The sequence below is a fragment of the Pongo pygmaeus genome, chromosome 7 (genome assembly GCF_028885625.2).
Source record: "Pongo pygmaeus isolate AG05252 chromosome 7, NHGRI_mPonPyg2-v2.0_pri, whole genome shotgun sequence".
In the NCBI taxonomy this organism is placed as follows: domain Eukaryota; kingdom Metazoa; phylum Chordata; class Mammalia; order Primates; family Hominidae; genus Pongo; species Pongo pygmaeus.
Window position 1 is genome coordinate 92,426,271 of NC_072380.2, and position 22,331 is coordinate 92,448,601.

Below are 22,331 nucleotides of genomic sequence, written 5' to 3' on the forward strand. Positions count from 1 at the left end.
CCTCATTAGCAGTGTGAGAAAAGACTAATAAATTGGCACTGGTATAGTGGGGTGCTGCTTGTAAAGATACCCAAAAATGTGGAAGTAACTTTGGAATTGGGTAACAGGCAGAGGTTGGAACAGTTTGGAGGGCTCAGAAGAAGATAGGAAAATGTGGGAAAGTTTGTTGAATGCCTTTAATCAAAATGCTGATAGTGATATGGACAATAAAGTCCAGGCTGATGTGGTTTCAGATGGAGGTGAGGAACTTGTTGGGAACTGGGGCAAAGGTGACTCTTGCTGTGCTTTAGCAAACAGACTGGTGGTTTTTTGCCCTAGAAATAATGGTAGAACTTTGAACTTGAGTGAGATGATTTGGGGTATCTGGCAGAAGAAATTTCTAAGTGACAAAGCACTCAAGAGGAAGCAGAGTATAAAAGTTTGGAAAATCTGCAGTAGAAAAGAAAAACCCATTTTCTGGGAAGAAAGTCAAGCTAGCTGCAGAAATTTGTATAAGTAATGAGGAGACAAACGTTAGACAAACATAAAGACAATGGGGAAAATGTCTCCTGGGAATGTCAAGAGACCTTCATGGCAGCAGAGGCCTAGGAGGGAGAAATGGTTTCCTGGGCCAGGTCCAGGGCCCTCCTGCTGTGTGCAGCCTAGGGACTTGGTGTCCTGTGTCCCAGCTTCTCCAGTCATGGCTAAAAGGGGCCAAGGTACAGCTCCAACCACGGCTTCAGAGGGTGCAAGCCCCAAGTTTTGGCAGCTTCCACCTGGTGTTGAGCCTGTGGGTACGCAGAAGTCAAGAACTGCGATTTGGGAACCTCCGCCTAGATTTCAGAGGATGTATGGAAATGCCTGGATGTCCACGCAGAAGTTAGCTGCAGAGGCAGGGCTGTCATGGAGAACCTCTGCTAGGGCAGTGCGGAAGCGAAATGTGGGGTTGGAGCCCCTACCAGAGTCCCCACTGGGACACTGCCTAGTGGAGGTGTGAGAAGAGGGCCATCATCCTCCAGATCCCAAAATGGCAGATCCACCAATGGCTTGCCCTGTGTACCTGGAAAAGCCACAGACACTCAACACCAGCCCATGAAAGCAGCTGGGAGGGAAGCTGTACCTGCAAAGCCACAGGGGTGGAGCTGCCCAAGACCATGGGAACCCACCTCTTGCATCAGCATGACCTGGATGTGAGACATGGAGATCATTTTGTAGCTTTATGATCTGACTACCCCGCTGGATTTCGGACTTGCATGGAGCCTGTAGCCCCTCCATATTGGCCAATTTCTCCCATTTGGAATGGCTGTATTTACCCAATGCCTGTACCTTCATTGTATCTAGGAAGTAACTAACTTGCTTTTGATTTTACAGGCTCATAGGTGGAAAGGACTTGCCTTGTCTCAGATGAGACTTTAGACTGTGGACTTTTGAATTAATGATGAAATGAGTTAAGACTTTGGCGGACTGTTGGGAAGCCATTATTGGCTTTGCAATGTGAGGACATGAAATTTGGGAGGGGCCAGGGGAAGAAAGGTATGGTTTGGCTGTGTCCCCACCCAAATCTCATCTTGAATTGTAGCTCCCATAATTCCCATGTGTCATGCGAGGGACCTGTTGGGAGGTAACTGAGTCATGGGGGCAGGTCTTTCTCATGCTGTTCTTGTGATAGTGAATAAGTTTCATGAGATCTGATGGTTTTATAAAGGGAAGTTCTCCTGCATATGCTCTCTCGCCTGTCACCATGTAAGACATGACTTAGCTCCTCATTCACCTTCTGCCATGACTGTGAGGCCTCCCCAGCCATGTGAAATTGTAAGTCAATTAAACCTCTTGCCTTCATACATTACCCCGTCTCAGGCATGTCTTTATTAGCAATGTGAGAACAGACTATTACAATGGGAAAGAGAAATAACAAAAGTATATTTTACCTCTAAAAAGAATAGGCTTAAAACTTGAAGAAACAGCCAAAGTGATTTTTAAAGTATATTAAACAAAAATTATGGGAGGCCACTGTTTTTGGACTAAGCTCCTGCACCTGGCCCTAAAAGCCAGACCACACCAAAGTGAGTCACTCATGCTTACTGCCACATAATCATATTGAAACTTTAAAGAAGCAGTAGATCCTCAAAAAAAGATCAGTTTTTTCTGGAAACAGGAGATTCCAAACTACCGGAATCAGCATAATAAGAAAGTCTCCTCTGCTTTAACCCTTACAAAGAAGTAACCTGAAGTAACTTGTTGTTAACCAATCAGCTTTTTTTTTCTATTGTTCTGTTTCTTTGTTCCTCTATGAAAGGCACTGTTCTGACATTGCCCAGTGGAAGCTCTCAGTCTCTTTTATAGAATGGAGGCTGCCCACTTACCAAATAATGAATAAACGCCAATTAGATCTATAACTAAATTTGTTGTAATTTTGTCTTTTGACAGATGTAAGATATATTACAAGGTCATTTAGTAATATATCCATTGCTAAATGAATTAGAAAGCAAATTAAGTTAAAAGCAAGACAATGTTAATTGCACTTATGTCAATTTTTGTCAGAAGAGACCTAAGTATTTCCTGGTGAGCAGCTTTCAATATAAACAAGAGCCCTGCACCTCTCTATCACTTCAAAAATAGAAAACTGCAACGCTAGAAAGGCAACATCCAGGCTTTAGATGCACCTTCTAGAACAGACTTTTCTAAATAGCCAGTAACAGCTCGAGAAAGGGAGAAGATCAGACCTGCCTTTCATGCCTCTCGACCCCAGGAGCAGGAGGTGAATCTTGAATACCTTTTCCTACCCAGAGGTAGAGAGCTGACCGGGGAGAGAGGCCAGCCATATCCTCAGCAGGAGGATGAAGCAGCCAGGCCAATCCTTGATAGTACCTGACAGAATCACATGGGCAGAAGCAAACTCGAATAGCAGCACCAAAGGAGGTGTGAAATGCTGTGATGAAAACGCCCTTCCTCCTCAACACTCATTCCCAACAACAACAAAAAAACACCCACTACCATTTAATATCCAAAAGAGTAACTGGTGCGTCTAGCTCCAAAGATCTCTCACATGAAAGCTGTCAGGCGGCCGAGAGCGGCGGCTCATGCCTGTAATCCTAGCACTTTGGGAGGCCAAGGCGGGTAGATCACCTGAGGTCAGGAGTCCGAGACCAACTGGGTCAACATGGTGAAACCCCGTCTCTACTAAAAATATAAAAATTAGCAGGGCATGGTGGCGCAAGCCTATAACCCCAGCTACTCAGGAGGCTGAGGCAAGAGAATCGCTTGAATCTGGGAGGGCAGATGTTGTAGTAGCCGAGATTGCGCCACTTCACTCCAGCCTGGGCAAAAGCGTGAGACTCTGTCTCAAAAAAAAAAAAAAAAAAAAAAATGCCAGGCACAAGCAGGTCTCAGGTTTCCTTCGAATTGAGGAAACTGATAGGCCTGCCAAAGACAGCCTATGTGGCAAGTAAATGCTTGTGATTAAGAACCTGAATATCAACTTGACGGGGTGTGTGCAGGGGAGGGGAGAAAGGGAGGTTACACAAAAACATCTGTGAAAAAAACTAGTTTTTACCTTCATGAGAATGTGTTTATGTTTCTGATAGCATATTTGACCCTGAATTTATATGTATATTAAATAAAAGAAGACTCTTAGGCACTAACAAATGTCGGAGGAGAGTGCTGAGGTTACTTGGATTTTATTACAAAGAAATGTCTTACTTCTATGCTTTCACAGGTTTCTCCACTAAGGTTATGTATAACTTGTGCAAAAAATGATAAAGAATTACTTCAAGCGCAGGAAAATACGAACTACAATAAGTACAGCTGCTTTGACTGCAATGCTCCAGGAACTGAAGGAAGTTAATGGCACCACAGTTGCTTCCAAAACATGGGGCTCGCACGGTGAGCTGTCCATTGGCTTCCCTTGGAATAAGCAGAGTGTATTGCCTTGGTAGGAAAAACTATTTCCTCAAAGGGACCAATGTTCCCTCAAGAAGGCTGGATAGGGGTGAGCAGAATGCTTCCTTTCGGGCACTTTCCACATCTCATCATTGCCTTCTCCCCTCCTAGGTCCCAGGCACTTTTAAAAATCAGCAAAAGCAAGACTTTTTCTCTTTTATTTTTTGGCTACACTGGCGTCATAACATTCTACTAGAGGTTAACTCAATAATTCAAAGTTAAAACCCCCAACATTTGAGACTTGGTATTATTAAATAAATCATCTCCATTTTGGCAAATTTACATCTGTAACCAATTCATTTAAGATAAGAGCTCTCTATATTATGGAGAGGCAGTAAAATACTGGTGATAAACTCTATGATCTTGGGGAGGTTCTTAATCTCCCTAAACTTTAAGCTCCCTCATCAGTAAAACAGGAAAAGGGAAAATACATCTGCCCAGGGCTGATGTGAGGGACAAACAGGGCATTTGCTGCCCATAGGTGCTTGGCGGGAGCCAGGCCCTAGGAAACACTCCTTCAATGTTAGTATCACTGTCAAATAAAATACCGTTCTTTTCACATAGAACTGGTTGAAAAGAACTAAGAATTTCAAACTCTTCAACAGCAGAAAGGCCCAAATCACTGCCATCTCTCCCTCTGCGTCCTTTCACTCACCTTTTCCAACCTCTACATAAAGGATGAGCAGAACCTGTCCCACTGTGAAGGACACAATCACATCTTCTTTTGTTCACTGCACAAGATAAGGCTATGAAGTAGGAGTGTTGGTGGGAAAATGAACGCACCTTTAAAATTCTAAAAAATAATATTATCGTCAAAAGCTAAAGGGTGACTAGGTGGGCAGGCAACTTGGTCAGGAGAAGCAAGAGAGACAGAGAAGCAAGGGGTCTTGTTGTCCCCCATAGGGAGTATCAGGAGGGCTCCCAGGACTCCCATGGAAGAGGCAGGCCCAGCCCACAGCCTCCCCAAGCTCTAGACACAGGTGAGGCTCTCTGGAGTCGAACCCTCCCTGGTGGCCAATGTGCGCAAGGCCTAAGGTGGACGTGACAATATGACAGAGGTCTATGTCCTGGGATGGCACCAGATTTGAATTGCAATTGACTCACTGCTTACTTCCCTCTCCCTTTAAGTGAGAACAAAAAATCAAATGTCCTCTTCATCTTCTAATAAGTTTTTAAATTATGACACCTTTGAATCAAGAAAAGGGAAAGCTGCTGTGGCTTCTATATGTTTCTGCTCAGCCCAAAATTCATACAGAGAAACTCAAATAGCTAAAATAATGAAGTATGATTTTTTAAATTCTCAATTAATAATTCAAAATGTTTCTTCTATGCTTTGAATCATGACATACACACACACACACACACACACACATACACACATGCACACAAAACACCTAAATTAGCTTTGAAGTAGCAATGAAATTAACTAATAAATAAACAAAGTAGGAAATCCATTTCAGGTTTTTTTCTATTATTCCTGCAGAACAAAATGTAATATAAAACATAAATCATACATAAATTATGTATATGATGATCTGTGATGAGAGACCTTTGAGGCTACTATTATAATTGTTTTTTAGGGTTGTTTTGTTTGGTTGGTTGGTTGGCTTTTTGTGTTTTTTTTGTTTTTTGTTTTTTGTTTTGAGACAAGGTTTCACTCAGTCACCCAGGCTGGAGTGCAGTGGCACAGTCTTGGCTCACTGACACCTCCGCTTCCAGGGCTCAAGCAATCCTCCTGCCTCAGCCTCCCAAGTAGCTGGGATTACAGGCATAAACAACTGCTCCAGGCCTGATGTTACTATTGTAATTGTTTTGGTGCATCATAAACCATGCTCGTATAAAACAGCAAATTTAATCAATAAATGTTGTGTGTGTTCTGACTGCTCCACTGACTGGCCGTTCCTCCATCTCTCTCCCTCTCCTTGGGCCTCCCTATTCCAGTGATTTGAGATGGTGAGAGAATAAAGAGAACGGCAAGGAAAGAAATTTACAAAGAAGATTCAGCATGTGCAAGAATGCAGAGGTATGAGAGGGCAAAAAGGCATTTATGAATCCTCAAACCAGGTAGGGGGTGTCACAGGGTGTGGGTGCTGGATTTCTGCAAGGCTCAGGGTTGGAATAGTCAGATGTTGAGCAGTGGAGGGGGACTCGAGGCATCTGAGGAAAAGGAAAAGTAGAGAAAATCTTTCAGATTGAATGGAGAAGTTACTGAGACAGAAAATATGGAAAGGGCCAGGCACGGTGGCTCATGCCTGTAATCTCAGCACTTTGAGAGGCCGAGGTGGGCAGATCACTTGAGGTCAGGAGTTCAAGATCAGCCTGACCAACATGGAGAAACTCTATCTCTACTAAAATTACAAAATTAGCTAGGCATGGTGGCGCATGCCTGTAATCCCAGCGACTCGAGAGGCTGAGGCAGGAGAATCGCTTGAACCCAGGAGGCAGAGGTTGTGGTGAGCCAAGATTGTGCCATTGCACTCTAGCCAGGACAACAAGAGCAAAACTCCATCTCAAAAAAAAAAGAAAAGAAAATATAGAAAGAAGAGCAGATGAAGGTATAGAGATGATGCATTTGTTTGGGGGGTACATCATATTTAAGGTCTGCTCCAGTTATCCAATACTGCATAACAAGCCACCCCAGAACTTAGTGGTTTTAAACAACAGCATTTATTACGATCACACTACTGCAGTTTGGGCATGGCTTGGTCAGGACAGCTATTCTCTGCTCCACTCAGCCTCAGTTGGGGGGACTTGAAGACTGAGGCTAGGGGCATCTGAAGGTGCACCGGCTCACATGAGGGGCTATTGACACCAGTGAGACCTAGCAACTGAGGTTTCCTGGCACCTGCCTCTGTCTGCCTGGCCTCCAGCATGCAGCCTCAGGGTGCCCAGGCTTCTTACATGTTCGCTCAGGGTTCTCAAGGCAGCAGTTCCAAGAGAGGCAGGTACAAGCTGTGTGGCTTTTTATGGCCTAGCTTTAGAAGTCACATGGTGTCACTTCCGTCTCATTCTATTAGTTAGAAATGTGTCACAAAGGCCAGCCCATATTCAAGGAAAGGGGAATCAGAATACCTTTTGGAGGGAGGAGTATCAACGAATGTGTGAACATGTTTTAAAACCATCACCAAATCCTTGTGGGATGTCGATGTGGGTAGATTCAGGAGTGACATATGGATTTCTAAGAGAAAGAGCTGGGCAGGATATCAAGGTTTAGGAGACCTGAGGACGTGTGATATTTGAAGCTATTAAGCTGTTTAGACGGCCCAGGAAAAATAGGAGAAACAAGGAGAAATGAGCATGGAATGTGAACATCTCAGGGGGAAAGGAAGGTACGAATTAAGAAATGGAGTGTTGGACTTTCCAAGGCTGTGGGGATGCCAAGTAGGTTGAGAGGGAAGAGTAGATACTGGATTTGGTGATAAGAAGCAGTGGTGGATAATGCTGAGAGATTTGGGCTCCGTGGACTGGGGTAGAGTAGAAGAGAATTGGGGTCGGGTTGAAGAGGAATGGGGTGGGGTGGAGGAGAATGGGAGGGCTGGTACAATGGATTCCAGGCCTGCAGGAATAGGGGAATGGTAAAGGGAAGGTAACCAGAAAGGGAGACTGCTCTTTGCCAAAATGGAGCTGATTATTTAATAATACCAAGTCTAACCAGTGATTTGAGGTTCCCGCTCCACTTTGGATTGGAGGGAATTCATAAAGTGCACTTTGAAAAGCTGGTTGCCTCATCAGACTTCACCACTTTTCAAATGTAGTATCTATAGTCATCATCATGAAATTAATAATCCAGTCAAGAGAATGTCATCTGCAGTGACCACAGCCCCAGACAGAGCCCAACCAAGGGGAAGACAGGGCTCCTGGAACCAGAGGCCCCTCTTGAAGGCTAAAAAAAAAGGAAATAAGTTTGGGAAAGGATGGTAATACTGGGAAAAATAAAACTCCTAAACCAAGAGAAATCTGCCATGCCCTTTACCATCAGTCAGGATTTTCATTGAATCCCTGACACAATCAGCAGTGTCAATCCACTATGAAGTCACCAGGAGAGGCAGGCTTGGCCGATAGATTTCCCCCTCAACAATGACCTGAAGAAAAGCACTGACCGACTCTCAGGTCGAGGAACTGCTGTTCTGGAATGAAAATCATTTCTCAAAAAAACCTGAGCGAGAATAGTTAACAAATCCAGAAGCTGCACAAATCAGTCCCATAGCCAAGACACTCTACAATGAAAACAAGCTTCAGGTTGGCCCTTAGAAATCACTGGTTAAAATTCTAAAATCACAGCATTACTACAATTTCACCCAAATGTCACCTCTAGACTAAACTGCTTCTCTGGCTATCATACCACCCAGGGAAAGTATAATACTTTCATTCTGCAAATATTTAATATGTTCTTATTCTCTGCAAGGCTCTTACACATTAAAGTGAATTATTGCTTAAAGACTTGAGCTTCTTGAAGGTCAAACTCTACGATATCACTATTAAAATACATTTTGCATTAAAAGCATCTTAACTAAAACCAGTGGCATCCACAGGCATAGCAAATCCAGTTATTCTCCCTTGCCTCTAGTTTCTGCTCTCATTTTACAAACACACACAAATGCCAAACTACTCATCCTCTCTACTGAGGAACTAAAGACAACATTCAAATTTAACATCTACAGTCTATTTGCTTGGGAATTTTTGCTTGGGAATAGCCAAGCAAATTCTCATCACTTAATCCAAATTTCCCTTTAAAACACCCATGACTTCTCCAAAGAGCAGTCTCCCTTTCCGGTTGCCTTCCCTTTACCATTCCCCAATTCCCGCAGGCCTGGAATCCATTGTACCAGCCCTTCCATTCTCCTCCTCTCCACCCCACTCCTCTTCAACCCCACCCCAATTCTCCTCAACTCCACCCCCCACCCCCATCCATGGAACCCAAATCTTTCAGCATTATCTACCACTGCCAGAGTGGTGAATAATGGGGGTGGGGGAGATGCAAACATTCAGTCAATAGCAGCTTTCAAGTCCAAGTTCAAAGGTCACCTACTTTGGGAATTCTTTTCTGAAGACCCCAGCCAGGGTTGCTCACTTCCTCCTCAGCCAGGGTTATAAACTTCTAACAACATCTACTCTACTACAGCAGCCTAGTTGTATGTTTGTCTCTTCAGAATGGCCTATGAGCCTGAGAGCAGGCTCAAAGCCTAGATCGCACCACTGCACTCCAGGCTGGGCAACAGAGCAAAACTCTGTCTCAAAAAAAAAAAGTAAATAACTAACTTCAATAGAACAGCATCGAAAATGTGTTTATGAAGTACTTATTGAGCACTATGTCCAATATCACACTTGTCTCTAAAGAAATAAAATGTTTCGTTTAAACTGGGAACCACTGAGTTAGCATTTTACAGAAATATCTAATACTCAGTTTCAAAAATCAGTATCTATTAAGCACCAGTACTAGTAACAGACTTGTACCTAATTTTCACGCATATGTGAGATATCAGCCTCAGAGAAGTTTAGTGACTTATCCAATGTCTCACAACCAGAAAATGATGAAGCCAAATTTTGAACCTCGATATGACTTCAGGTTCAGTATTCTGAACTAATGTACAATTAATTCTGATGCATAAGATCAGACACACAGGCCAGACTCTGGTATAAATACACACTGCTTGGTGCTCCTTTCCATGGCTCCTACCACAGCTGTACTGTGCTTTTGAACAACACCTTTGCAAGGAAAAGGAAGATTGTCTGCAACTTTTATGTAGTATAGGTATAGGCTGGGTAAGGACATGTACTCTCTAGCCGGACATCACAGATCAAAATCCCAGATCTGTCTGCGCCAAGCTGTGTGCCCCTGAAAAAGTTATTACTCTGTCCCTTCATGCCCTGTTTCATTTGTAATGCAGGGATACTGTTAGCATCTGCTCACAGGGTATGTTCTGAAATTTTTCAAAAATAAAACATGAAAAGCATTTAGACAGAACCTGACATACAGAAAACAATAAATGTTGCTGCTGGTAACCACAGTAGTTGTATTACTAAAAATGACCCAGTAAAACCCCAGCTGGAAAACTTAATTGTAATGCAAAGCTGAAGCTCTGTTACTTCAGATTCCAATTTTGTTTCAATTATTTGGAAAGAAAACATTTCTTTAAAAAATATGAGATGTTCCTAGCCCTATAAACTGATTAGAAAATGTAGTTTAGGCCAGGCAGTGGCTCATACCTGTAATCCCAGCACTTTGGTAGGCCGAGGGAGGAGGATCGCTTGAGCCCAGGGGTTCGAGACCAGTCTGGGCAACATAGTAAGACCTTGCCTTTACAAACAATAAAAAAATTAGCCAGGCGTGGTGGTGTGTGCCTGTGGTCCCAGCTACTCAGGAGGCTTAGGTCGGAAGATTGCTTGAGCCCATAAGCTCAGGGCTGCAGTGAGCCATGATTGCACCACTGCACCCCAGCCTGGGTGACAGAGCAAGACCCCATCTCAAAAAAAAAAAAAAAAAGTAGTTTAAATTTTTCTTGGACTCCAGATTATTCTCTTAGAGACAACAGATTTGGAACGCTTTTGTAGAGCTCTCCACATCCAGCAGAATACATCTGGGGAAGTCGTGATCATTCAGATTATGTTTCCTCATATATAAAATGAAAATGTACCAGTCCTACCTCCCTGCAGCATTGAAAGACTGAAACAAGATAATATGTAGAAAATTAGTAAGAGTTCTCAAGGGCCATGTGGTATCATCGTCATCATTATCATTCTGGGTTCTCATAAAATAATATTCCATACTTAATATTCCAACTTCCATATGGAATATACCAACTTCCATACTGAAATGGAAGATTAATCATCCATTTGCTAAATGTCTCAGGCAGGCAAAATGTTTGCATTTTTCCCTCTTTACAGAATTTTTGTTCTGATTTACTAGTAGCAAGCACTTTCCACTACTGTCAACATACTCCTTGCCCTTCTCAAATGTGTTTTTTAAAAACTACTACTAAAATGTGCTAAGACCATCCATGTCTCCTAGGCTCAGAATGCATTAGAAGTAAATAACTGGCTGGGCACGGGCGGTGGCTCATGCCTGTAATTCTAGCACTTTGGGAGGCCAAGGCGGGTGGATTGCCTGAGCTCAGGAGTTTGAGACCAGCCTGGGCAACGAGGCAAAACCCCATCTCTACTAAAAATACAAAAAAAAAAAAAAAAAAAATAGCCAGGTGTGGTGGCACACGCCTGTAGTCCCAGCTACTTTGGGAGGCTGAGGCATGAGAATCGCTTGAGCCTGGGAGGCAGAGGTTGCAGTGATCCTGGATCACACCACTGCACTCCAGCCTGGGCAACAGAGCGAGACTCTGTCTCAAAAAAAAGAAAAAGAAAAAAAGAAGTAAATAACTAACTTCAATAGAACAGCACTGAAAATGTGTTTATGAAGTATTTATTGAGGACTATATCCAATATCCTTTCAAGAATAAAAATTTAACCAACACTGTCTCTTCTACCTATGTATACACACACATTCTTACATACCTGCCTTAGAAGCAAAGTACCAATTTAGCTTATATTCACAGACAGATTTTCAGTGATTATATGTAAGACTACAAGCATATTTAGAACATATATTCCTATCTCCCTGCCAAAACCATGTTCCTTCTTTAATTCTTAGTCTTTTCTATCCAAACCCATCTGACTCTATTAATGCTAGAAGTCTTTTTGATTGATATATGTGCAACATGAGAAATATTTATGGAGTACCTACTACACACATACTTGAACTGCAAGCTGGGAATAAAATGTAAGGCAGTCTCCTGTTCTAGTGACACTATTTCTAGCCAAGTACACATTCTAGTGGGTTGGATAAACTATCATCTTTATTTCTTAAGCCCTCCTGATTGGACCATAAGCTCCTTTTCCACACCACAATGCCGCCAAATAAACTAAGGATACAATGGGTGAAATTTCATCCTGTTAATAAGTTCCCAATCCAAAACTTTATCAAGAACACATTCATACATATATTTTTTTTTCTGAGACAGAGTCTCGCTCTGTCACCCAGACTGGAGTGCAGAGGCGTGATCTCGGCTCACTGCAACCTCCACCTCCTGGGTTCAAGCGATTCTCTTGCCTCAGCCTCCTGAGTAGCTGGGACTACAGACGTGCACCACCACGCCTGGCTAATTTTATATTTTTTGTAGAGACAGGGTTTCGCTATGTTGGCCAGGCTGGCCTCGAACTCCTGACCTCAAGTGATCCACCCACTTCAGCCTCCCAAAGTGCTGGGATTACAAGTGTGAGCCACTGCGCCCGGCCTTAAATAATTTTTAAAACTGACATTTACATTTGTATAGCTGTAACATAAAACATACTCACCATGATTATGAGCCAAGGCATGTAAATTAATAGCCTGTCTGAAATCACTATTTTTAGTACCAATTACAAGTGTCTAAACAGAAAAGACACCAAGAAGGAAGCACTGAAAGCCACAGAAAGCCATGCAAATTACCCCCAAAATGTCACCTGGAAAATATTTGCTCCTAATACTGTATTTTGCTAATAAAAATAACATTGAAAGATCCAACATAACCAAAATGATAGGCAAAATAGAAAAAGTCAATATTTGCCATGGAGGGAAGGTGGCAGAGAACAATGAGAAGGCAAGACACACTAAGATCCCCAAGTAGATAAGTAACAATCTCTAGAGGGAAATACAAATGGATAATAACATCTATCACCTCTCTAGGAAACAGACAAATTGAAGCCTATAAGCTCTGTAATTTTTTTTTTTAAGGAAATGACTAGAGAGATTGAGGCAGAAGGACTCCTTGAGCCCAGGAGTTCAAGGCTACAATGAGCTAGAATTGCATCACTGCACTCCAGTCTGGACAACAGAGAAAGACTCAGTCTCTTAAAAAGAGAAAAGAAAAAAAAGACAATAAAAAGGCAATTTACGTAATAAGAGAAAATATTTGCAAACCAAACATCCAATAAAGGGTTAATATCCAGAACATATATATAAAAAAGTTGTACAACTCAACAACTAATCTGATCAAAAACAGGCAAAACAGCCTGGCACAGTGGCTCAACACCTGTAAGTCCAGCACTTGGGAGTCTGAGGCAGGAGGATCACTTGAGCCCAGGAGTTCAAGGTTATGGTAAGCTATGATTGAGCCACTGCACTCCAGCCTGGGTGACAGAGTGAGACTGTGTCTCAAAACACAACACAACAAAACAAAACAAACAAACAAAAAAAAACGGGAAATAACAAGTATTGATAAAGATGGAAAGAAACTGGAATCCTTGTGTACTGTTGGTGCAAATGTAAATTGGTAAAGCTATTACGGAAAACAGTATGAAGGCTCCAAAAAAATTAAAACAGAATTACCATATGATCCAGCAATCCCATCTCTGAGTATATTTCTAAAAGAAGTGAACACAGGCTCTCAAAGAGATATTTGCACACTCATGTTCATTACAGCATTATTCACAACAGCCAAGATGTGGAAGCAACCTTAATTTCCACTGATAGATAAATAATAAAGAAAATGTAGTACATACATACGATGGAATATTATTCAGCCTTAAGAAGGAAATTGGGTCATGTGCTACACATGCATGAGCCCCGATATCATGCTAAGTAAAATAAGCATCACAAGAAGACAAACACTGCATGATTCCACCTATATGAGGTATCTAAAGTGGTCAAACTCATAAAATCACGGTTTCTATGATTGTTACCAGGGGTACAGAATGGAGGAATGGAGAAGTCGGGAAGCTGCTGTTCAATGAGTACAGAGTTTCCATTTTGAAAAATGAAAAAGTTTCAGAGATCTGTTGCACAAGGTACATACAGTTAACACTATCGTACTGTACATTTAAAAACGATTAAGATGGTAAATTTTGTTATGTATTTTTTTACCATGAGAAAAAGAGGGCATTGACAGTTATGTTTTCCAGAATGAGATTCAGTAACAGGCATCAAAAAGCTTAAATATATTCACCTCCTTTGACCTGTCTATGGAAATTTATCTTAAAACAATTTCTCTTAAAGCAGTATCATAGCTAAAATGGAATGTAACCCTACTCCAGGAGAGAAAGAGTTAAATAAACATTTGAATAGTGGAAGAGTGCAATCATCAAAAATTATAGTTTGGGGAAACTTTTTTTAATGATGTGGTAAAATTCTTATTATCAAATAATATCCAAAACAAAAAACAAAACTGTATGTGTAGTGTATACAGTATAACCCTAATGAACATATACTGGGGTATTGAATAAAGAAACAGACCAAATTCTAACTGAGAGAGAGAGAGACAGACAGACAGACAGACAGAAAGGGGAAAGGGGGGAGAAGAGAGAAGGAGAAAAAGATCTGCCAGCATGATTTTTTGTTGAATTTTCACCTAGATAAGTTGATTCTAATATTTGTTTGGAAATAGTCTGGCAAGAATACCTAGAAAAAAACTGACAGAAAAAAAAAAATAGAGTAATCAGAGCAAACTAGCCCTTCCAGACATTTTTACATTTTATGAAGCTACAATAACTTAAACGAGATTTAGCTGCTGCCAATGAACATACAGATAAAGAGAAAAGAAAAGAATGTAAGAATTTAGTACATGACAACAGTGGTATTTCAAATCAATGGAGGAAGAAGCCATTAGTCAATGAATGGTGTTAGGCAGTTGGGTGGCCAATTGGAGGTGGAGGTGTTAAGATTTATACCTCACATCTCATTATCAAAACAAACTCCAGATTGAGGAAAGATTTAAACATAAAAAATAAAACCATAAAAGCATAAACTCAAAGTGAGGGAGGCATTTCTAAAAATGATTCAAAAGCTAGAATCCATAAATGAAAAGAGCCATTAGTTAGGCTGGGTATGGTGGCCCACTCCTGTAATCCCAGCAGTTTGGGACGCCAAGGTGGGCAGATCACTTGAGGCCACGAGTTCGAGATCAGCCTGGCCAACATGGCAAAACCCCATCTCTACTAAAAAATACAAAAATTAGCCAGACATGCTGGCACGCACCTGTAATCCCAGCTACTTGGGAGGCTGAACAAGAAGAACTGCTCAAGCCTGGGAGGCAGAGGTTGCAGTGAGCAGAGATCATGCCACTGCACTCCAGCACTCCAGCACTCCAGCCTGGGTGGCAGAGGGAGACACTGTCTCCAAAAAAAAAAAAAAAAAAAAAAAAAAGAGCTATCAGTATTTCTTCTTGGTTAAAAAAAAATCACTATAAAGTCAAAAAAGGTATGACAAACTAGAAAAAAAAATTAACAACTCATCTCATAAACAGGGGCTACATTCTACAAAATACAATAGAAAAACTGGCAAAAGATATGGCCAGATATTTCACAGAAAATGCAATGTAGATTGTAAACATATCAAAAGAAGTAAACTACATTTATATTAAATATATATAGTAAGACATATACTGAGAAACCATTTTTCCCCTATAAGACAAGCAACGATGGAAAAGTGTGGCAACATCCTGGCCACATGGCAAGGGAAAGCAAACGCTCGCACATGCTGGTGGAAGTATAACTGGCACCACTTCTATGGAGCAGAATTTGGCACTATCAAAATTGAACAGCCACATTCTTCTAAGAATTCTTCCTACAGACACACTGGCATTTTTATGGAATGACTTGCATACACATACATTTGCTGCAGCTTTGTTTTAACAGAAAAATATCAGGGTGAAGGAGTTCAGGACACAGCATCCCAAAACATTCCACTTTAGCATGCTGATTATTTTGGGCTAAAGGCACTTGAAAAACAGCAGGTGTAAGAAGGGCACCCAAACCTCCTCTCTTTTTCCTGAAAGCAGAAGATGAAGCTCCCGTATGAAAGATGTCCTCCCTCTACCAGGAAGAAAGAAACATTCTTATCACAGGAAGTCCAAGCCCAAAGAAATCCGCATAAAGAAACCTTGCTAAACTAAACCTTACCCTCCTAGTTACTTTTCCACAACTGCCACTCTTTTTTTGGCCTAGTATATAATCAATCAGGCCAAGCCACTTCCTTGAGTCTTCATTCCTCTTGTGAGGGTAAAAGGTATGTAATACGTAAAAAGCACTAAATAAAATTTGCATACTTTTCTCCTGTTAATCTATCTCATGTTGGTTTAATTCCTAGGCCTCGCCAGAAACCCTAAAAGGGTAGGGAGAAATTTTTCCTCCCCTACAAGGCAAAATGTAAATGTTCATCAACAGGGAACAAGTTAAATATTGTCTGTAACAGTACATAAAATGTTATATCTATAAATAAATACATACAAATGGTCATTAAAAATGGAGCTGCTCTAGGCCAGGCGCAGTGGCTCACACCTGTAATCCCAGCACTTTTGGAGGCTGAGGCGGGAGGATCACTTGAGACCAGGAGTTCAAGACCAGCCTGGACTACATGATGAAACCCATCTCTACAAAAATAGAAAAATTATGGCGTGGAGGCACACGCCTGTAGTCAGAGCTACTCAAGAAGCTGAGGCAGGAGAATCACTCGAACCGAGGAGGTGGAGGTTGCAGTGAGCCAAATTGGTGCCATTGCACTCCAGCCTGGGCAACAGAGAGAGACTCACCGCAACCTCCGCCTCCCAGGTTCAAGTGATTCTCCTGCCTCAGCTTCCCTAGCAGCTGGGATTACAGGCATATGCCACCACGCCCTGCTAATTTTGTATTTTTAGTAGAGACAGGGTTTCTCCATGTTGGTCAGGCTGCTCTCGAACTCCTGACCTCAGGTGATCCGCCCGCCTTGGCCTCCCAAAGTGCTGAGATTACAGGCATGAGCCACCACATGCGGCCATTAAAGTGTATTCTTTAAATACATTTAGGGTTTTTTAAATGGGCAAGTTATGAAATGCAATATTCAATAAGAAATTTTGTGATTTGTTGGCCGGGCACAGTGGCTCACGCCTGTAATCCCAGCACTTTGGGAGGCCAATGAGGGCAGATCACCTGAGGTCAGGAGTTCAAGACCAGCCTGACCAACATGGTGAAACCCCGTCTCTACTAAAAATACAAAAAAATTAGCTGGGTGTCGCGGCATGAACCTGTAGTCCCAGCTACTTGGGAGGCTGAGACAGGAGAACTGCTTGAACCCAGGAGGCAGAGGTTGCAGTGAGCCAAGATCACGCCACTGCACTCCAGCCTGGGTGGCACAGCGAGACACCGTCAAAAAAAAAAATAAAAAAATTGTGATTTGTTTAAAGCATAAATACATGAACAGGTATAAATTAATATGTTAACTATGATTTCTCATTCTCAGCGTAGGATTATGGGTAATTTTCTTTTTTCTCCATCAATATTTCTGATTTTTCTAAAATAGACAACTATTCTTAGGTTCCAAAAGGCATTTTTACATTCTAACTTTTTTAAAACTTCCACTAAATATTAAAATTCCTTAATCCCCTGGAAACATTTTTCTAATAAAAATACATGGCTAAAATTATGGTTTCAGTACAGCTGGTATCCACCAGTTTAAATAAAATTTGGGAATGTCTCAGAAGACAGATTTCACAACAGTCAATAACTAAGGCAGAAATAATTAACCCCAAAAGGAAAATAATCTTAGCCTACAACAAAAGACTTAGTAGCACAGAAGTTCCAGGGATTTGGGTGTTCTTTTTGGTTTTGCACTGTGAGTGAGTGTATTTGTTTTTATTACATGCATACATTATTCTGTTTTGAAATCTTGCTAAAAGATCACAACCTCTCCTACCACTCAGCTTTTCCCCTAGGGACCAGGCAGCCTGCCACATAAAAATAAATGCAGGAAGTGAAGAAGAGCTAACAAAGACATCAGCACCATATGGAAATCGAGAAACTGTTGACCAAATAAATTAACAGCCTGGGTGGGGTGGGTCACACTCAGAGACTTGCGAGTAGACCCTTAAAATTATTATCCATTATTCTCTACATTTGCTTTACTTTTAAATAAATGATACCCCACATTTCTGTTATTTATTTCTAAGGAACAATTACAATGTTAAAATGATAGTGACATATTATTGTGCTATTCTTTTTTTGAAGCCTTTCCTCTCCAGTTTTTTGGCCTCAGGAACCATTCCTTTTCCCCTTAAAATTATAAAGTTGTTTTGCTTTGTTTAAATTCAAACTAGTATAATGTGTAGTGTGCTATGTGACTGTCACTTCTATATAACAGTGCTAAACTAAAGGTTATGACTAACATGAGAGCACTCAAGTATACATATTTATTCAGCTCCATAAAAGGTAGTCAGGAGGGTTTTCTACACAATGTATGCTCTAGTTAGCAACACTGCTCTATTAAAGTAGGAAATACCACACACAGCAAATGTGCTGTGCTGAGCTTAATGCTTGGAAACTCTTGAAAGGCATTATGCAATTTAACGTGTTTTAAATCACTTGATATTCACTGAACTCTCACTATAAGCAGAGTATTGTATTCAAGCCCTAGGTATGAGAGAAAGTAGAAAAACAACAGAATCTGGGCCTGGTACTACAAAGCATTAGAATACTCGTGGTTGAAAACGTAAGGAAAACTCAGTGTTTATTTTAAAACTTTACAGCTCTGTTAAGTACAATCAGTAGCAAAAACAGATTTTTTGATAACTTCACATAAGAAGGTTGAAAGAGGGATTTTCAATAGATAAATGCATGTAAGACAAGAGGTCTGGCATTTAATTTGGCAACTAGAGTTTCATTAGGGATTTTTTAAGGGACAAATGTAAGAAAACTCCATGTACATTAAAAACTATTAAAAGTTCAAAAAATCCTAAAATTTTCTGCTTTGGTTTTAAACATGTTGCCAAAATCACAATTCAGGAGACAATCACAGAGTTTGATAAACCTTATTTCAGCCAACACAGTTTGCTAGTGAACACCAGGTTTAAAATCCCAGGTTCTGCCTTTTCCAGTTTAAGGCAGGAGTCTTGCTCCAGATTCATTTAAGACTGAGTCATCCACTCTACTAGTTCTAAGATCTTCCATGTAAACTTACCCTCCAAGCCCAGCACTGCCTTATCAGCAACTTTCTCTGGCTAAGTTCTGCTTCTTGAGAACAGACAGGGAAAACAGAACAGGAGAAAGTGGGAAACGAGATGGATTTGGAGGGACACAGAGGTTACGATGGCTGGGGCCTGCTCTTGGACACTTTGCTCACTCATCTTAGGCAGTCAACACATACTTCTGAGCACCTACTGTGTGCACTGGTAACATAAAGATGAAAAGGCAGGTAGGCAGATGGAAGCAAGAGTAAGGAATGGCCAGGTGGTTTTGTTTTTTGTTTGTTTGTTTTTTGAGATAGAGTCTCGCTCTGTCGCCCAGGCTGGAGTGCAGTGGTTTGATCTAAGCTCACTGCAACCTCTGCCTCCCGGTTTCTAGTGATTTTCCTGCCTCAGCCTCCTGAATAGCTGGGACTACAGGCCGGTGCCACCGCGCCCTGCTAATTTTTGTATTTTTAGTAGAGACAGGGTTCCACCTTGTTGGACAGGGGTCGAACTCCTGGCCTCAAGTGATCTGCCTGCCTCAGCTTCCCAAAGTGCTGGGATTACAGGTGTGAGCCACCACACCCAGCCTTGGCCACGTTGTTCTAACACAGCAAAGCTTCGGAGTAAATGAACTGACCCTCCCAAGGCAGTGCCTCTTCTTTCATTCTGAGCAGAGTCCTCCACCTCAACCAAAGAAAATATGGGAAAATTATAGACAGGAAAAGACTCATCTTACAGGATAAAGATTTGAAAAAAATCTGTCTTAGAATTAGACATTTAAACTAGTCCTATAAAAACTACACAAGAAGTTGGAATACTGCAGTGCTACCAATGACTGTGATTCTTACCACCCAAGCTAGAACACAAACACTATTAAAACTAGTTACTCCACTCACATAAGTAAAACACAGCCACTAATTTACTTTGACAAGTACCAAACACAGTTATTCTAAAAACATTATGTCAAACGACAGTGTAAAACAGATTAGTAACAGATTAGTATACAAATACACATGGGCACGTTTGTCGTCATGTCTCCCCCGTCCTGTGTCGCCCCCATTGAAAGCCAGACAGACATAATGCTGACTTACACGGTGGCCCCTAAGCCGGCTAACAATATATACAAGACATGTGAAAAGCTTTCTAACTCAAACATTTGCATGTCTACTATGTACAAGTCATCATGTTACCCAACTAAGGACAATCAAAGATGAAATATGTTTCTAACCTCAAGAAGCTTAAAATTTAGATAATAATATGTATGTGTATATATACATTATACCGGTAATGTATAATATATATATATACACATAGGTAATACATATAAAGCATATTGTACGTAATGTTTATAAGCACTTGTGTTAAGTGTGAAATTAATCTGAAGGGGAGCGAGGAAAGAGTTGAAAGACTCCAAAGAGTCTATCTTACAAGTAAATGAAAGTAAAGTACAGGCCTGGCCCAGTGGCTCACACCTGTAATCCCAGCACTTTGGGAGGCCGAGGCGGGTGGATCGCCTGAGGTCAGGACTTCGAGACCAGCCTGGTCAACATGGAGAAACCTCCGTCTCTACTAAAAATACAAAATTAGCCGGGCTGTGGTGGCACACGCCTGTAATCCCAGCTACTTGGGAGGCTGAGGCAGGAAAATCGCTTGAACCAGGGAGGCAGAGGTTGCAGTGAGCTGAGATCCCGCCACTGCACTCCAGCCTGGGCTACAGGGGGAGACTCAAAAAAAAAAAAAAAAAAAAAAAACCAGAGTCTCAAAAAAATAAAGTACAAGATAGTATATTTGGAATATGGTTTGATTTACATAAAAATGCACACGTGACGGCACATACTGGAGGAAAATAAGCAATACAAGAAAACTTGTGTCAGGGCTGAAAACAAGAGTGATTCCTATCCTCACTTCCCAAGATTACCTACCTTGTTTTCTTTTTTCAGCATTTATGTATCTTTTTAAAAGCGTGCGACACACATCTGCGTACAGTCACAGGCTTATGATCAGCAGAGATCTCTAAGATGAAACTACTGAAATCTGAAAACCATGCCCTACTATTGCTCTATTTGGGGGCAATTTCACCTGAGCTGTTTTCAGAAGCAAGTGCACCCAACGCTATGGTAAATTAGACTGAAGGTTTCGTGTTGTGGGATTTCACCCTTCCTACGAAAAGCTCTCTTCCCTCAAACCCACAGACACCACTCCACAATTTGGGGGTTTCTAGTATGATAAATATCTGCCTCCCAAATCCCCCATGGGCTCATACGCCACCAAAAATCCTAACCACCTGAACTTAGAAGAAGGCAGAAAGTCTTAATTTATGAGGGAGAGGGGGGTTTCCCACCTGGAGGGAAGAGAGCGACTCACTGTCCTCTGTTCCTGGTTCCAGTCACTTACAGGAGCTGGCTGCGCCGTGCTCCCTTCATGCAGCTTTCCACCCAAAGCGCATCACGGCCGCCAGCTCCTGACGCTAGCCCCTTCGCCACCTCCCAGAACCTTCTCTCCCTCTCCCCCACACACGCACACTCACACAGACAGCACATGCACACTCACACTCACTCACACATGCAGTCCCATCTGCCCCCGCCAGAGCCGCTCTTTCCAGGGCCCCAGGATGCCAGATCCGGATCCGGGAGATGCAACTTGCGGCGCCGGCCCAGGAGGCTCGGCACCTGCTCGAGCGCCGGGCCGCGCTCAGCCCCGCGCCAAGCCCAAGCCCGAGTCCAAGCCCGAGCCCAAGCCCCCTCGGTCCGCGCCCTCACCTTGCTCGCCGCGGTCCATGTCTCCAGCCCGCCGCCTCGCGTCCTCTGCAGCACCCCTGCCTGCAGCCCGTCCCGGCTCGGATCGCCCGCCGCGCCGCGCTGAGCTCCTCCTCGCCTCCGCCGGCGACTCCCGCGAAGTCCCCACCCCCAGAGGCGTCGGGCGCGGCGGCGCCGCCCGCCCTCGGCCGGGAGCGCTTTCCCGGGGCGTCACCCAACCACCTGACCCGGTCGACCTGTGCGCTCCGCCACGACGGCGCGGGCGGCGCAGCGCTAGGAGGGCCGGGCGCGCCCCGACTCCCGCACCGGCCGGAAGTCGGCCGGGAGGAGGGAAGAGGACGGCGAGGAGATGGACTAGGCCATGGAGGCTGCGTGGAGCCTGCTTGGGAACCGGGATGGCGTTTGCCTTCACCATCAAGTTATTTATAAAATCAAAAGTTTCCTCCGAGGCCTTGGAGATGCCCTTTCTCTGCATCTGCGAACACCTACTTTCCTATACTTACAGTAGAAAACACAGGAACGTTATTTAGAAATGCCAGTGGCTCTTTTTTCTCTGTATTTTGTTACCTAAATAATACCCTGTGATGTCTTCTCTAACTAGGTCATAAACCAGCATAGGTGAAAATTGCAAAGAATCTCTTGAAAAATTATATAGTCTTTTCCATAGAATGCGGATTTTTTAGGTGACAAGCTAGGAAGATTTTCATATAATAAA

At 42.4% G+C, this 22,331-nt stretch overlaps 1 protein-coding gene across 2 annotated transcripts in view; it reads right to left on the reverse strand.

Annotated features, from left to right (window-relative positions):
- The window catches only part of TPD52 (tumor protein D52), a 381,723-nt gene extending 359,824 nt beyond the window's left edge, over nt 1–21,899 (reverse strand). Inside the window, exon 1 of one of the 2 annotated variants that reach the window (XM_054498023.2) lies at nt 21,620–21,899. In XM_054498023.2, coding sequence (XP_054353998.1) covers nt 21,620–21,638 — 19 coding nt within the window. In that variant the 5' untranslated portion in view covers nt 21,639–21,899. The remainder of the gene's footprint in view (nt 1–21,619) is intronic. The other variant, XM_054498025.2, reaches the window with a different exon arrangement.
- Between the last annotated feature and the right edge of the window lie 432 nt (nt 21,900–22,331).